The sequence below is a fragment of the Morus notabilis genome, unplaced genomic scaffold (genome assembly GCF_000414095.1).
Source record: "Morus notabilis unplaced genomic scaffold, ASM41409v2 Scaffold502, whole genome shotgun sequence".
NCBI lineage: Eukaryota > Viridiplantae > Streptophyta > Magnoliopsida > Rosales > Moraceae > Morus > Morus notabilis.
In genome coordinates, this window is record NW_010364639.1 from 364,807 (window position 1) to 380,908 (window position 16,102).

General features: G+C 32.3%; 1 protein-coding gene across 1 annotated transcript; it reads left to right on the plus strand.

The window, feature by feature from the left end:
• Nucleotides 1–5,269: 5,269 nt before the first annotated feature.
• LOC21399178 (probable beta-D-xylosidase 6) lies at nt 5,270–9,763 on the plus strand. The gene is made up of 6 exons (XM_010106817.2): nt 5,270–6,154; nt 6,698–6,864; nt 6,979–7,076; nt 7,202–7,552; nt 7,727–8,143; nt 8,921–9,763. Exons 1-6 carry the CDS (start codon nt 5,303–5,305, stop codon nt 9,514–9,516), a joined length of 2,481 nt encoding a protein of 826 aa, XP_010105119.2. The 5' UTR covers nt 5,270–5,302; the 3' UTR covers nt 9,517–9,763.
• The last annotated feature ends 6,339 nt before the right edge of the window (nt 9,764–16,102 follow it).

A 16,102-nucleotide genomic window follows, 5' to 3' on the forward strand; every position in this document is an offset into this window, starting at 1 on the left:
AAGACTGTCTTTATGAAAGGAGCCACCGGTACTATGATGCAGTCTTTTAAGAAATCTCGGGTAAGATTAGACAAGAAGTTTGTTGTAACAAGGCAAGCAACAAACAGGTTCGTTCCTATCTGTCACTATTGTAATTTGTCTAGCCACAATAGACCTAGATGTTGCAAATACTTGAATGCTTTAAAAAGATGTATGATTATTAATCCATCAAATTCCGTATTCACAAGAAGGACACCTAAAGCAAAGATTGATGTGCAAAATAAATTTCCTAGATGTGTGTGGGTAAGGAAATCTGATTTAAGGTGTCTTGGGGCTTATACTTCTTTTGGTATTAGTACTAATAAATCTGAGTATTGTGGTAATGGTCACTTCAAGTTTTTGATAGGTGATAAAAGCAATATGCATCAGAGAATACCATATTCAGGGGGAGTATGACTCGTGGAGGATTCAGGGGGAGCGATTTGCAGGAACGTGTTGCTTATTTTCTAGAATGTTTGGCTTATTTTTGTCAAAAAGGGGGAGTAAGTAGTCTGGAAACTTGATTGGTGCAAAAAGTATTGTGTTTTAGTTGCTATTATTAGTTTTGCCAAAACAATGCCAAAGGGGGAGATTGTTGGGATTTGTTTTCTAATTTGTGTATTGATGATTGTAATCGGATTTGATTGGCATTATTTTGGGAATGTTTTGCTGGGATGATTGCATTTGGAAATGTCTATGCAGCTGGCAAGTTTCTTTTGGCAGGTTTTAAAAAATCCAGAAACTTATTTTAGTTTCTATTTTTCTAAGTCAACCATTGATTCAAAGATGGAAAATTGATTTGATTGATTCTGATTGAGATTTTATAGCTGGATGATCTTCCTATGTTGCCTAAGAACGTGTCTAGGTTCGTTTATCAGTTTTGGGAAGATTTCAGAATTAAAGAAGATTGATTCATCTGGATTTGAAAAAGTTGGCCGTAACAGCTATGTTGCAGTGTTGTTGCAACAAGATCTGCAACAGATGTGGTTCCGCGAATTAATTGAAAATGTGTCAAGCTATTCACAACTTGCTTATTTATTGAAAGTGTTCCTTAAGTCTTTGTACGCCTCTTGATGAGTTTTTACTGGGTTGTGAGACAGGGGTGAGCACTTGTATTGAGAGAGATGATTTGAGTGTTTTTCGAGAGAAAAACTTAGTTGGAGGGATTCCAATGTTTAAAGTCGAGGGGATCTTGCTGTTCAAGTCCACTGAGAAAATTGCAAGTTCATAGGCGTCTTCTTAAAGATGGAGTCTCAGGTAGATTAAGTCCAATTGAATTGTAAAAGAGTTCTTAGTGGATTGTTCATTATCTGGGCGTGGCCCCGCGGAGTAGGGTGTTACCAAACCGCGATATCATTTCTCTCGTGTTCTTTTATTTTATGTTTCTGTATTATTCATATTGTCTTAAAAAGTGTTAAAAAACTAAAACCGGTACTAACAATAAAGAATCATGATTCATGATTCAGAATCAATGCTGAATACATAAAACAAACACCCTCTTAGATTTTTGGATCAACACTCAGCAAATTAAAAACAACACCCCACTTTTCTGCCATACTTTTCAAAATTTATTTTAAGGTTTAAATCATCGGCTTACCTTCTATTTTATTTATTTTATTATTATTATTATTATTATTTAGTCCGTAATTAACCCTCTCTCTTTGAGATGATGACAAATATCTTTACTAAATTTACTTATTTAACTAAATGCACAACCCTTTGATCTAAATTGGCCCTGTGTTTAGTATAGGCATTGACTCAAATTTATGTGCGGATAATTACAAACAATGCTAGTGGACATCGGTGATGCATCCTGTAGTATGAAACTCAGAAGTAAGAGTCACCTTATCAGCTGTCTTGATGAAGATTGCTTTTAGCCAATGAGAATTAATTGACTTTGGGCTCGCACCCTATGTGCTCGATCTGATCAATGAAAATAAATTCTAAAATAACATATATAATAATAAAAATTGTTCAGTACGCTAATCTTGAAAGTTTTCATTTTCGATTGATTAAGCAATGGGCCCCAGTAAGCTCTCCAATAGTGCACCAAAACGGGGCCGAAGAGACAGTAAACCTAGATTGGCTGTACCTAAACATTTTTCGATAATTGCTATTATACTTTACTCTAAGCCTTGATTTTTGTTTTTGTTTTTTGGCTCTCACAAGTCTAGGCCTTGATTAAAAGCTTCATGGGCGTACAACATGGGAATTACAAAAAAATCTCATTTCTTCACATGCAATCGTTTGTTTACACGCCCAGTTTGACATTTTTGCTTCAATCTGCAGTATTTTATTGGGCCCAATATTCCGAGCACCTAAAATAAACGACGAAATATTCTTCTTGTCGCAGAACCCAAATATATTGAAATTGAAGTACCAAAAAGGGCCGAAGAAACGCCAATGTAGTTCCTCAGAATCTTGTTGTCCATGTGAGGTAGCATCGATCTCCACATATAAATGTAGATTTTTGTCGGAACATATGTTTAAAGAATTATAGTAAGCTTAAAACGTTGTTGCATTTTGGATATCTTTAATATTGTTAATTATATAATTTTTTGGGAAGGAAATGGACCTGCCCACCAGAAGTTTGTCTAATATGTTGTATTAAATCTTGTAAATTACCCATAGTTTTGGTTCATTGATAAATGTGATGGATATTAAGGAATATATTCGCATATTGGTCAATGTGTTTTGTCTCTTAAATTAAAAAAAAAAAAAATATATAGATTACTTTTTGATAACCAGACACGATCCATCCTTTTTTTGTTGAAAATAAAAAATAATCTGGTATATTTATAAAGATAATCCACCAGATTACTTTTTGGTGAAGCAATTGATAATTGATGTCAGCGATTGGTGGCATCTAGTAGATTATCGATGGTAATCTTTTTAGATTACTAATACAACTTTTTGATTGGGGGCAAATTTAGTACATTATATGTTATTGACCCTTTGCCAATCTATTTGAGGGGTACAAATCAAAAGCTCGAATACGTGATTGCACGAATCAAAAGATCAGCTCTTTCGGGGCATTCCTCAGAGTCTCCCAAAAAAGGACTTCATTGAGTTGTATTGGCCGAAGAGGTGATTCAATTGAAGCCCGAGTCATGGTTGAGTTTGGCCAAAATTCCTACCATTTTATTTGGGAGGAATAGACATTATTTGAGACCCGTTCATTTTACCGATTCGAGTTTATAATTCGAGTTTATTACAGTAAAAAATTCTCAAAAACAGTCCCATCAAATTTTTTTATTATAATAAAAAACTCTCACGTAAATTTACATCTCAGTTCGAATTATAAACTTAAATTAGCGAACTAAACGGACTCTTGATGTTGAGTTTGCCCAAGCTTTCATGGCCATTACACCACTAGAAGCACCAAGAAGGGTTAAACTAATTTGGTGAGCTAATAATTCTGGCAAATTCATTGTCAAGAAAGCGTACGAGGAGGACTAAGGATTTCGCTTTGGATGTCGTGATATCTTTTGAAACTAATTATTTGGAAGGAAAAGATGTCAAGTGGCATAAAATTTTGTTTTGAGCGAATTTTTTCAGATCGCTTGACAACCAGAGATTTCTACTAAAACAAGCTTTTTCACTCATCAGACATCTCTTGCTTGTTGTGTGGTGATGGAGATGAAACATTGTTGCACCTCTTTAAAGATTGCATGCCCGGTAGCTCAATCCATTCGATCGGTACAACAAACGGTTCATGGGCCGTCCGATCAGAAGCGATTCGGATTGAATCTGTTGTAGATGGTTTTTTCGTTGGATTTTCTTCCGAGACAGTTCATTTGTAGACGACACTCCTACTTGTTTATGTTGGTTGTGCTGATCTAGAGTTTATTTGGAAGTGCAGAAATTAGGTTTTGATTCAACAGATTATATCAAGTGCATTTTCATATGCTTGCTATTCAAGTTATATAGGACTCCTGATGACTTGATTGATGATAAATGGATTGCTTTATGAAGCATTAGATGATGCATATGGTTTATGAATTAAAATTATGAGATTAGAATCATTTTTTATTTACGTGTATTTTTTGTGAGAGAAATCACTGTAGTGAACCATGAACCATGATTTAAATTAGGGTACGAATCCCTTTACCAAACGTCACTTGTGTTTGCAGTGTTTGTTGTTTCTTTTGTTTATGTTCCTCATACCGCAAATGAGGCTGCTCTTCAACTTTGTAATTGGCCAAGACTTTTTGTCATGTAATAATAAAGCTTTTTTTTTATTCATCAAAAGAGGGGGGAAAAGCGTAGCAAGCAAAGGTAAAAAGAAAATAATTATGGACAGTTATTGAAAAGCCACGAAAAGGCTAGAAATACAATGGAGGGACAAAGACTCTAAAAACAACAACTGGAATAGCACTCGAAATGTCATTGAACGGTTAAGAAACCGCAATGTGGTACCAATATCGACAACAGATCAATAGGACATCACACTGGTATTTACTCCACTCGGAAGGACGTCGGAGCGACCCTCTATCCCAATAACGGAACAAATTTCCTATAAAGGGTGCGAAAGTAAATTCCACACACCAAACAAAACCTAGTCAAACAACGGTCTTAAACCAATCGCCGAATTCCACACTAAACTATAAACTAACCGAGAGTCGGATTGAGAAACCATCGCCTTTATTACAAACAATAAAACTATCCCAAAGATCAAAACAAACAAGCTAACGACTAAACAGAAGAGGTGATAAACATCCTTATTACAAGCTCGAACACGGAGAACAATACAAGTGCAGGGTGAAATTTGTATACTCATTATTTTGTTCTTCTATGTATATTAGTTTTCTTTGAAAATAAGAATGATAACTAGATCAAATGTCATTGAGTAAGGTAGGGTGTGGCTCAAGTGCAAATTCAATCCTACTCCCAAATATCATCATCACTTGATTTCAAGTTGTTCATCAAACGTTGAGAAAATTAAAATTAATGGAACCTACTACAATTTTTATACACCATGATGTCAACGTATAGGGAGCAATAATGACTTAATAATATTATTCTCGTTCAATTTGTAAATTTAAATTTTTAATTCGAATTAAAATGTAATTTTATATTAAAATTTTTAATTATAATAAAAAAATTAAACATAATTTTTATAATAATTTTTAATTATAATAAAATTTAAATTTAAATTTAAATCGCTAAAATAAACGGAAAAAACACCCCACCACACTTCTCATCCCAATCTTGACAAAAAAAAAAAAAAAAAAAAAAAAAAAAAAAAAAAAAAAAAAAAGAAAAGAAAGAAGAAGAAGAAGAAATGCCCACATTAAGATCCCCACTTCACTTTGAAGTTCGACTCCATTTCCCACAATCCAGAAGGAAAAAAAGAAACCTCAAAACACAATTCCCATTTCAGAACACTCAGATGCCTCCTCACTTTCCACTCTTCTTCTTCGTCTTCTTCTTCTTATCATCATTTTCATCATCATCAACAAGAAAACCATTATTTCCTTGCGAACCACCCAAGCAAAACTCCTACCAATTCTGCAACACCTCACTCCCCATCAGCAGCCGGGCCAGGTCCCTCATATCCCATCTGACTCTCCAAGAGAAGATCCGCCAGCTCTCCAACAACGCCTCCGCCGTCCCCCGCCTCGGCATCCCCGCCTACCAGTGGTGGTCCGAGTCCCTCCACGGCCTCGCCACCAACGGCCCCGGCGTCTCCTTCAATGGCTCCATCGCCGCCGCCGCCGCCTTCCCCCAGGTCCTCCTCATGGCCGCCTCCTTCAACCGCTCTCTCTGGTCCTCCGTCGCCTCCGCCGTCGCCGTCGAGGCCCGGGCCATGTACAATTATGGGCAGGCTGGGTTGACCTTTTGGGCGCCGAATGTCAACGTTTTTAGGGACCCCAGATGGGGGAGGGGCCAGGAGACCCCCGGGGAGGACCCCATGGTGGGGTCCGCCTTTGCCGTTGAGTTTGTCAAAGGCTTTCAGGGTGGGAATGGTCGGATTGAAAGTGGGATTGGAGAAAAGATCAGAGTTTTGGAAGATGATCAAGATGATGATGATGGGAAAAGTGGGGATTTGATGCTTTCTGCTTGTTGCAAGCATTTGACTGCTTATGACTTGGAGATGTGGGGGAGTTTTAGTAGGTATAACTTCAATGCTGTGGTAAGATTTTTTTTTTTTTTTTTCTGGATAGCATGGTCTATAATTTGAACTGGGTTAGAATAGAAATTCAAAATTTTCTTGAGAGCAAACAACGTAGTAAAAAGGTTTAAATTGTGGTTCAGATCAACAAAACAAACGACAGCCTAGTTTTCTTGTCAGTGCATTCAATGTATATGCTAACTAGTTATAGTTTTCTGCTTACTCTAAATAGGACAGTTTCTTCATTGTTTGTAATGCTGACTAATGCTTGATGATGTCAATTGGGTTTGGTGTGTTGTAACTTGTAGTTCAGGCTATTGGATAATGCAAAAATTTTTGAGATTCATAACTTGAATGGCCCGGTTCTTAATTAGTAATTGAATAGAGAAGAAAAATATATGCATCAATTATGATATCCGTTTTTTTTTTCCCTGCATTGAATGTTGCTAAATATGCTCATTTAAGTTTTCTTCTAACTCTAAATAATGACAGTTCAGTCAAGATAATGTTCAGGACTAAATCTTAAGATATGTAGAACTACCCTAAAATATCGTTTTGTGGTAGATAACAGACCAAGATTTTGAGGATACGTATCAGCCACCTTTTCGAAGTTGTGTGCAGCAAGGCAAAGCCAGCTGCGTGATGTGTTCCTATAATGCAGTGAATGGGGTCCCTGCCTGCGCCCAGAAGGATCTCTTGGCGCAAGCTCGGGATAAGTGGGGCTTGAAAGGGTAAACTTACTTTTTAGAGTTCTAATTTTGATAAGAATAGAGATAGAAAAAATTGGATGTTGAACTTGATTGAATAAGCCTCGTATTTATGTCCCTTGTTGGAATGAAGTACAGCTATATTACTTCAGATTGTGATGCCGTGGCCACTGTCCTTGAGTATCAGCATTACACCAAAAATCCCGAAGATGCGGTTGCTGATGTTCTTAAAGCAGGTCTTTATTACTTTTTTTCCGATTTTCTGTCCATTAATTTTGTTGTAACATTCTTGGCAATGTAAAGGCAACAATGTATAGTATTAGTTTAACAAAGAGATGAAAAGAAATTTTGGCATTTGCAGGAATGGATATAAATTGTGGAACATACTTGCTTCGACATACTCTTGCTGCGATTCAACAAGAGAAGGTGCTAGAGGAAGACATAGACAGAGCATTGATTAATCTTTTCTCTGTTCAAATCCGGCTTGGCCTTTTTGATGGGGATCCTAGAAAAGGGAAATATGGAAGGTTGGGACCTCAAGATGTTTGCACCTCGGAGACCAAGAAATTGGCTCTGGAAGCTGCAAGACAGGGAATAGTGCTTCTTAAGAATGATAAGAAGTTCCTGCCGCTGAAAAAGGACGTTGTGTCTTCCTTGGCTGTTATTGGTCCGTTGGCTGATGATGGTACTAAATTAGGTGGTGGCTATACAGGTATTATAAACTGATTATAGTGTTGGCTTATGCTATACTCGTGTTATATAAATCTTCTTCGAGATTCTAAAGTTTTCCGTCTATAATTGAACACTTGACCTGTTTTACACGCATAGTACTGATGGAATTCTGATATGGTTTTTAAACTAACGGGGTCATTTCTATGTTCAATAGGAGTTCCCTGCAGCCAAAAGAGCCTTTTTGATGGATTCCGAGATTACGTAAAGAAAACATCGTATGCAGCTGGTTGCTTTAACGTCTCATGCTACTCCGATGAGGGATTTGATGAGGCCATTAATATTGCAAAAGAAGCAGATTATGTTGTTGTAGTTGCTGGTATTGACTTGTCCCAAGAAACGGAAGATCATGATCGAGTTAGTCTTCTCTTACCTGGAAAACAGATGGCTCTTGTATCCTCTGTGGCCGCTGCCAGTAAAAACCCGGTGATTCTAGTTCTTACTGGTGGTGGACCTCTTGATGTATTGTTTGCTGAGAAAAGCCCACAAATTGCAAGCATGATCTGGGTTGGCTACCCAGGGCAAGAAGGTGGAAGAGCGCTTGCCGAAATAATCTTTGGAGATGTCAATCCAGGTTGGTATTAAAATACATGAACTAATCCTCACTTAAGAGGAAATAATAATTTTTTTTTTTTATCTTGGTCCTGAAAAATGAGTTCTACCCAACGTATAGTCATTACGATAAAACGCTTACGTGCAGAAGTTTTAAGCCTTGTTCTTTTGAGTGAAAAACTCAAAAAAATGCAACTCGAGTTACAACTTTATTCGGGTTCATGTTCTTTTAAGTTTAAACTCGAGTTCAAATTCGAATTTAGGACTAAAAATCGAGTTTAAGTTTCCCCTTCAACTCAAGTTCAGAAACTCAAACTCAAATTAATTAACAGTAGTTTTTCTATTATTAAAAATGCTATAACTTTTTCGTTTTAATTCTGATTGAGATGGTTTTTTTTTTCTATGCGTTGACAACGAAAAGACGAATAAAACCCGACCCATATACCCTATTAAAATTTTTCATCAGCATTGAGTTTTTATTAAAATACTATCTAAATACAAATTCAAGTTTTGACTCACTCAAACACAAACTCAAAAAGATTCTTATCTCAAACCATAACTCAAATGTACACAACTAAATACAAACTCAAGTTACAAGTTCAACTCAAGTTATAACTCAAATTCAACTTAAGAATTATACTCAAGTTAAACTCTAAAAAAACAAGCCCTTAGTATCTAAAAATTGGCAGGAAAAATTTTTTTGTAGATACTTTTGCTTCTAGCTTGAATTCAACCTTCTAAAAGATGGGTTTCTATGCAGCTAAGCATTAACATTATTTTTGGATTTAATGATGCATAGGTGGAAGGCTTCCAATGACTTGGTACCCTGAGGCCTTCACCAATGTCCCGATGAATGACATGAGAATGCGGGCTGATCCTTCTCGTGGCTATCCCGGAAGAACCTACAGGTTTTACACTGGTAGCAGGGTGTATGCGTTTGGACAAGGCCTGAGCTACAGCAACTACACTTACAGATTCTTGTCAGTGCCAAGCAAACTTAGTGTATCAGGATCTTTCGAGGATGCATTCCGCGAAAATGCGATACACCAAGTAGGAGATCAACTTGATTACATATACATAGATGCAGTACCATCTTGCGATTCACTGAGATTCTCTGTGGAAATCTCTACGATGAATGTAGGAGATATGGATGGTGCGCATGTTGTGTTGTTATTCTCTAGACCGCCGAAAGTTGTTCAAGGCGCTCCAGAGAAACAGCTAATAGGATTTAGCAGTGTGAATACAATTTCAAACGGATCTACTTCAACAAGCATATTGGTGGATTCATGTATGCATCTTAGCTTTGCTAATGAGAAGGGAAGAAGAGTATTGCCATTGGGTGATCATACACTCTTTTTGGGAGATTTGGAGTCTACTCTTTCAATTGAAACTTGATCAAATGAGCACTCATCACAAGCAGCAAAAGCATTTTGTATGTTGAAGCAATAAAAGCATACTTGTTCTCAATGTTTGGGTCGAATTCCCCGGTACGTCATTTGTGACTATTTGTGTAATTTGTTAATTTATTAATGAAATTTTCCCTATGAAGAGAGAGAAAAAAATAAAAAAAATAAAAAGAGCATATCTATTGTTTGTAATGAAACATTTCTTGATGCCGTTATGCAACTTAGGGGACGTTTGGTTGGAGGATTCAAACCATGATTTGAATTATGGTTTATGGTTTATTACATTTTTTTCTCTCACAAAAAATACACGTAAATTGAAAATAATTCTAATCACATGATTATAATCCATAAACCAAACGTCTCATTGTCTTGGTACATCTGCGTAAATAAATGAACAGAATAGACCACGTGTCGTCATGTGCTATTTTAAGTGAGGGTAAAATAAACATTTTAGTGGCATTGAGAGCGGGATCAATTTATTTAAGAAAGGGTGTGTTATGATGTTCATTTTTTTCTTTTACTTTGTTTATTTCTTCGTGTAAATGTATGCTATAACATCTTATAGAATATCTCGAATATTTATAACCCATTTTTGGAATTTCATGAGTTCAAATAATCCGATTTGAATCAAAGTTAAAATTTTTATGAGAAAATACTGTAGTAAAATTTTTTAAATTCAAATTTTTATGTGAAAAAACACGGTTTGAATTGAGTTTAAATCTATCAACCAAATAAGCACTTAGTAATCAATAATTCACCAGATGGTAAATGGTTCCTTAATTTCTTTTAAAAACTAGCCCACAAAGGACTAATTTTGTTACAATAAAATAGAGCAAGGTCAATTTTGAGACGCGTTAGAGACCAAAATGGATTTGGTTTTGGTGTAAAGTTCAGTGACAATTTTCATTTTAGATTAATCCTAAGCAAATACACAGAAACACTCTATTGAATAACTGAAGGTGAGAACAATCTGAGCTGAAAACTAGCAAGTTTAAAGCAACTTGGGAAGGTGATTAAATTAAAGAAAGAGAAGTAGAAAACGTCGTGTGCTTGTACATGAAATATGAGTTCAGGTTTTCACGCCCATTTATTTCACCGATTCGAGTTTATAATTTAAGTTTTGATTTAGTAAAAAATTTTCAGAAACAGTCACATTAACTTTTTTACTACAATAAAAAATTTTCACATAAAATCACATCTTAATCTTAACTCGAATCAACAAACTAAACGAGTCTTTAAATCACCACTCCACATCTACAATCCTTGCTGGCAAAAATTCTTAAAACTATACATTTTCTTTTTTTTTTTTCGCTTTGAAAATTATATACCAATGATGAAAGTAAAAACAGAATGAAACCCCATCAACGCAAGCTTGTCTCCAATAAGTGGACAAACATGTGCAAGGCATCATAACGTACATAATGACTGACTCGTTCATGTCATGTCCCATGCCAGCTTATTAGGTCTATGAATAAAAAAATTTAAACATAAATTTATATTCTTTTTATTTTATCGATTTAAATTTAAATTTTAAATTTTATTATAATAAAAAAAAATTTAAAATAATAAAAAATTATTACGTAAAGTCACATATTAATTTAAATTAAAATTTTAAATCAATAAACTAAACGGGTCTTTAAAATTTTTTAAGAGAAAATTTTATAACAAAAAAGATTTACATTAATTATATATATAATCATGTATAGACTTATATAGCAAAACTTTCAGATGAGTCGCACAAATGATTTTTCTACAAAACAAGAGCGTCTAAATTAGAAACAATATTTTAGGGTGCTGGCAGTGCTGAACACCATTCATTAATAGAAATTGATCTTGTAGTGTGGAAATTATAAATGAGATTCACTTTTTATTAGTGATAATATTTAACACTGATAGTATTCAGAAACATTTTTTCCTTAATTAGTGTTATAACTCTTAAATAGAAGATGACGCTTTTAAGGATTTTATCTAATTAATTAATAATTAATATCATTATTATTTTGTAGAAAACGTTGTTATGGAGTTGGTAAACCTAACATGTTTAGGATAAGTACGTAATTATCTCATAAGTGGTTAGTTAGTTTTAAAGTCCATGCATCAGCCATCATCCAATCTACTACTACAAAAATAGTGCTTCGAATTGTGGATTTGCATCAGCACCTACTCTTGCAGTTTAACTTTAAAAGGGAAAAAGAGAAAAAAAATAATAATAACGAGAAAAAGATGTCCGTTTGGAATTGGTTTTAAAATAATTTTATTTTCAATAAAAAATAAAAATGAGTATATTTTGAGAATCATTCTGTGATCGATTTTAAAATTAGATTTTGTTAGTTTTTTAAGATATTATTTTGAGTATAATAAAAAAATGAAATCGTTTTTATTAATTAATATATTATAATATTATTGATAAGTACTAAAAAATAAAAATAAAAAAGTGAAAGTTTTCTAATTTCTTTACAAAAACTATTCTCACTATTTTCGTTTTTAAAATATTTATTAAACAAATATCATTTCATTTTTATTTTTATTTTTTACTTCTCAAAATACATAAAAACCGTTTTTAAAAACAGTTCCAAATACACACTAGGAACTTTTGTAATTTCGGTTCTTTTTCTGAAGATGCCAAAAGCTCATTTTGCTGAAAAAAAAAAAAGCTTGTTATATGTGTATTTGTACACAAAGCATAGCCAAGAATGGCATGCAAATGAACCATTGGCCAAAGAAATAAAGTGAGCTGCCAGAGAAAAAGCATTCACTTTCATTCACTTTCATTCACTTTTTACTACACCATTTTTTTATTAATCTCATCCAGTTTGTTAATTTAAATTTTTAAATTGAGTTAAAATGTGATTTTATATTAGTACTTTTTACTATAATAAAAAAAATTATATATGACTTTTTATAAGAGTTTTTAACTTTAACAAAGTTAAAGTTAAAAACTCAAATCGATAAAATGAATATTGTAGCAACATTTGGAAAGTTTATCAAACACCACGTAAGTTAGTCCCTCAGAGAAAATAGAAACGTGTATTCGATATTCTGTGTGCATCTTTTTGTGTTTGTCTATGATTCGGTACACATTATTGTTTCTCTCTTAAGTGTTTTCTTTGAATTTACGGATAAAATTATAGATTTTTACATTAGGATTTAAAAAATTAAATTACCGATAGCCATATATTATTTTTTTTATGTGATTTTAATCATATTTAATAGTTAGAAAGGTGCATTATGGTGTCAAGTCTAAAAGACCTTAAAATTAATTATTTGAGTAAGAAGTTGTATGGATATGATCTATCTTCTTATTTAAAAAAAAAAAAATTTAAGTAAAATATCAACAAGACTAGCATATGAGTGACAAATAGAAAATAACCCGTTTCAATAATAATACGTTTTCAAACTATGTATTTATATTTAACAGGAGTGTAGAGAAAAGAAAAAGAAAATCAACATTGAGATGGAATCGATTCTCATTCTTAGAACATGGCTAATTAATTAAGAGATAACTCCTACCCTTTTTGACAACAATTAAAAAGGAAATAATTGAATCCAACGGTGCAATATTCTCGAGTAAAGGAGACTATTTTCGTGGGAATAATATGCTTTTCCGTGTGCAACTTTGGTCCGGTTTCACACTATTTATATTATACCATTAATAATACAAATGCTAAACAATACAATATTAACATAAAAAAAAAACGTAAACTAAAATTTTAATATGTTATTTTATCCTGTGCTACAATTCATTACGCTGTTTTTAAATTATGTATTTACCTTTTGTTGTATATTTTAAGCTTTAAAATTGATTATAAATTAAAGTTTTTTTTATTTAAAAAAATTAAAACGGTATTATTGCCATTAAATTAGGTGAAAATGTACGGACAATAACTATAAAACAATTAAAGGCCAAAATTTAACAGATGCTATATGCTTGATATCATAACATATTATTGCATATATTATATATATGTTAAAATTCAAGTATAAACTATGTCAAAAATTTAGCGTTAACAACATCAGTTGCACTGAAAATTAATATTTTCTTTACCAAATTGTTAAATTTTGACATTGGTATGGAAATTTAACATTATTAGATTACGGATGTTGATAGCTTAGAAAAAAAAAGATTTTAATACTTCCGCATAATCCTCCCAATATCCCCAAATAAAGCTTGCCATATCTTATATATAACGTCATTGACAAGTAATTGTGTTTTATATGCCAAAAGTCTCCTCCAATATTGCTATCAATTCACATGTAAAAGAGCTTAATAAAGTTTTAGAGCTCCTCTTATGTGCCTTTATTCTTATCCTTTTGTTCCTAATATACATTATCAAGATTCTCTAACGGAAATAGTAGAAAACATGACAATATGAAAAGTTTAAGGAAGTATATAGGCCAACTTTTAGTAACTTGTTAAGTTATGGTTCATAACCATATAAGTTATGAACAAACTTGTCAAGTTATGGTTCATAGCCAGACAAGTTATGGACAAAACCGTGATTTATGGACAATAACTTGTCAAGTTATGGTTCATAACCAGACAAGTTATGGACAAAAACAGTAATTTGACCTATTTATTAACTTATGTAAACTATTGGCCTATTAATTTTAATTCATCTCAAGTCTTGACATATTTCTCTTTTTCTCCCATTCTCTAATTATACGAGCTTTAGTCTAATGATAGTGATATTTTGATAGAAGTTTTTTCTTTTTGTGACGAAATCATTTTAATTCTAAAACTATAAAAACTTTCGAATTAAACTGTTCTCAATTTAAACTTGTAAATTAAAAATAAAAAATTACCCTTAGTTTACTTTTTCTGATCTTATTAAAAATAAAAAACTTTTAAAAAATAAACCAAACTATGGTGCATCTATTAAAGTCGATAAATATGAAAGGCAAAACCAGGGCTTGCATCATATAGAATTGAAAAGATACATGGCATATGAGAATACTGCAGTAATACATAACGTAAATTAAATATGAGGAAAAAAATTAGGGCCTGTTCTTTTGTCCAAAAAACTCAAAAAAAGATAACTCGAGTTTCAACTTTATTTAAGTTCATGTTCTTTTAAGTTCCAACTTTATTCAACTTTATTCAAGTTACAACTTCAACTTAAGTCATAACTCAAATTCAACTCAAAAACTACACTCGAGTTACACTCCAAAAGAACAGACCCTTAGCAAAAGAAGAAAAAGATTCTCTATATTAGAGTATCTCCAATACAATATTATAATTGAGGTATTAATTGTAAATTTAACGTTTAAGTGCAAAAACACTTCCTAATGTAATCTTATTTGTTGTGCTAAATTTATCACATATTATTCTTTGTGACAAATTTGTCACTACGTATATAGCATATGGTAAATTATTTACTTTTTTATTTAATCGTTACAACTTTTACATTTTTAAATTATTTTAGGTTAAAATTAAAAGTTTACTTTTACAATTTTCAAAGCTTAATGATTGTGAGAAAAAATAGATTTATCATTTTAAATAGTATTGTGCATTGTAACAAATATTATATCATACTTTTTAGTGTTAAATGTGCAATTGGCATTAGTATTTACATTGAATTATTTTTTCAAATCGTTACAACTTTTACATTTTTAAATTATTTTTGGTTAAAATTAAAAGTTTACTTTTACAATTTTCAAAGTTTAATGATTATGGGAAAATGTAAATTTAGTATTTCAAATAGTATTGTGCATTGTAACAAATATTCTATTATACTTTTGGATGTTAAATGTACAATTGGTATTAGTATTTATACTGGAGATGATCTTACTAGCCAGATATATTAATTGACTTTTTGGCCTACTTATAACATGATTATATTTATGATGTGGGAAAATTTTTTGTGAGATTTAATAGATAGGAAACTTCTCTTGTAAATCTTTAAAAGTGAGAAAATAAAGTAAGATTTAGGGTATGTTTATTTACACAACTCAAGTCGTGACTTGAATCGTGTATGTAAGATAAAAATATTATAGCAAAAAATGTTAAATTTAAATTTTTGTGAGAAAAAATACTGTAATAATATGACTTGAGTTATGAAATAAATGAGATCTTAGCCTTTAATTCAGGGATTAAAAACAAAAATTGTAATAATTAGTATAATTTTTAAATTAAATTAAGTAAACAGTAGATTTTAAAATATTTAAAGTAAATAGCAAGATTTTTTACCATGTGAATTTTCTTTTTATGGCTAGATTTATGTGGTAAAAAGATTAAAAAAAAAGTACTTACCACATAAATTTTTAATTTACTGTTATTTATTATGTAAAATCTATTATTTACTTCAATTATTTAATACAAATCTACTATTTATTTGATCTCTCGATTAAAAATAAGTATAACCCGATTATTTGTTAGGTAAGCCTATGATAGGTTTTTTTTTTTTTTTTTTTTTTTAAAAAAGGGAAAAAAAAAGTTTGATCAGGAATGTAGCACGTAAAAAAGGGGAAAGAATAACTTTACCAAAACGCAAACCTCAAAAAAGGCTCAAAAGCAGAGTCTTGTATAGAGTCTATAATTGTCCCAAAAATATTTTTGATTTTTGAAACAAGTGATT

Excerpts from the sequence above, each read along its gene's own strand:
- LOC21399178 (XM_010106817.2), top strand. The coding sequence starts at position 5,303 with ATGCCCACATTAAGATCCCCACTTCACTTTGAAGTTCGACTCCATTTC. Across the intron at positions 7,553-7,726 it reads ATTAGGTGGTGGCTATACAG|GAGTTCCCTGCAGCCAAAAG; the intron begins GTATTATAAACT and ends TATGTTCAATAG. Across the intron at positions 8,144-8,920 it reads CTTTGGAGATGTCAATCCAG|GTGGAAGGCTTCCAATGACT; the intron begins GTTGGTATTAAA and ends AATGATGCATAG.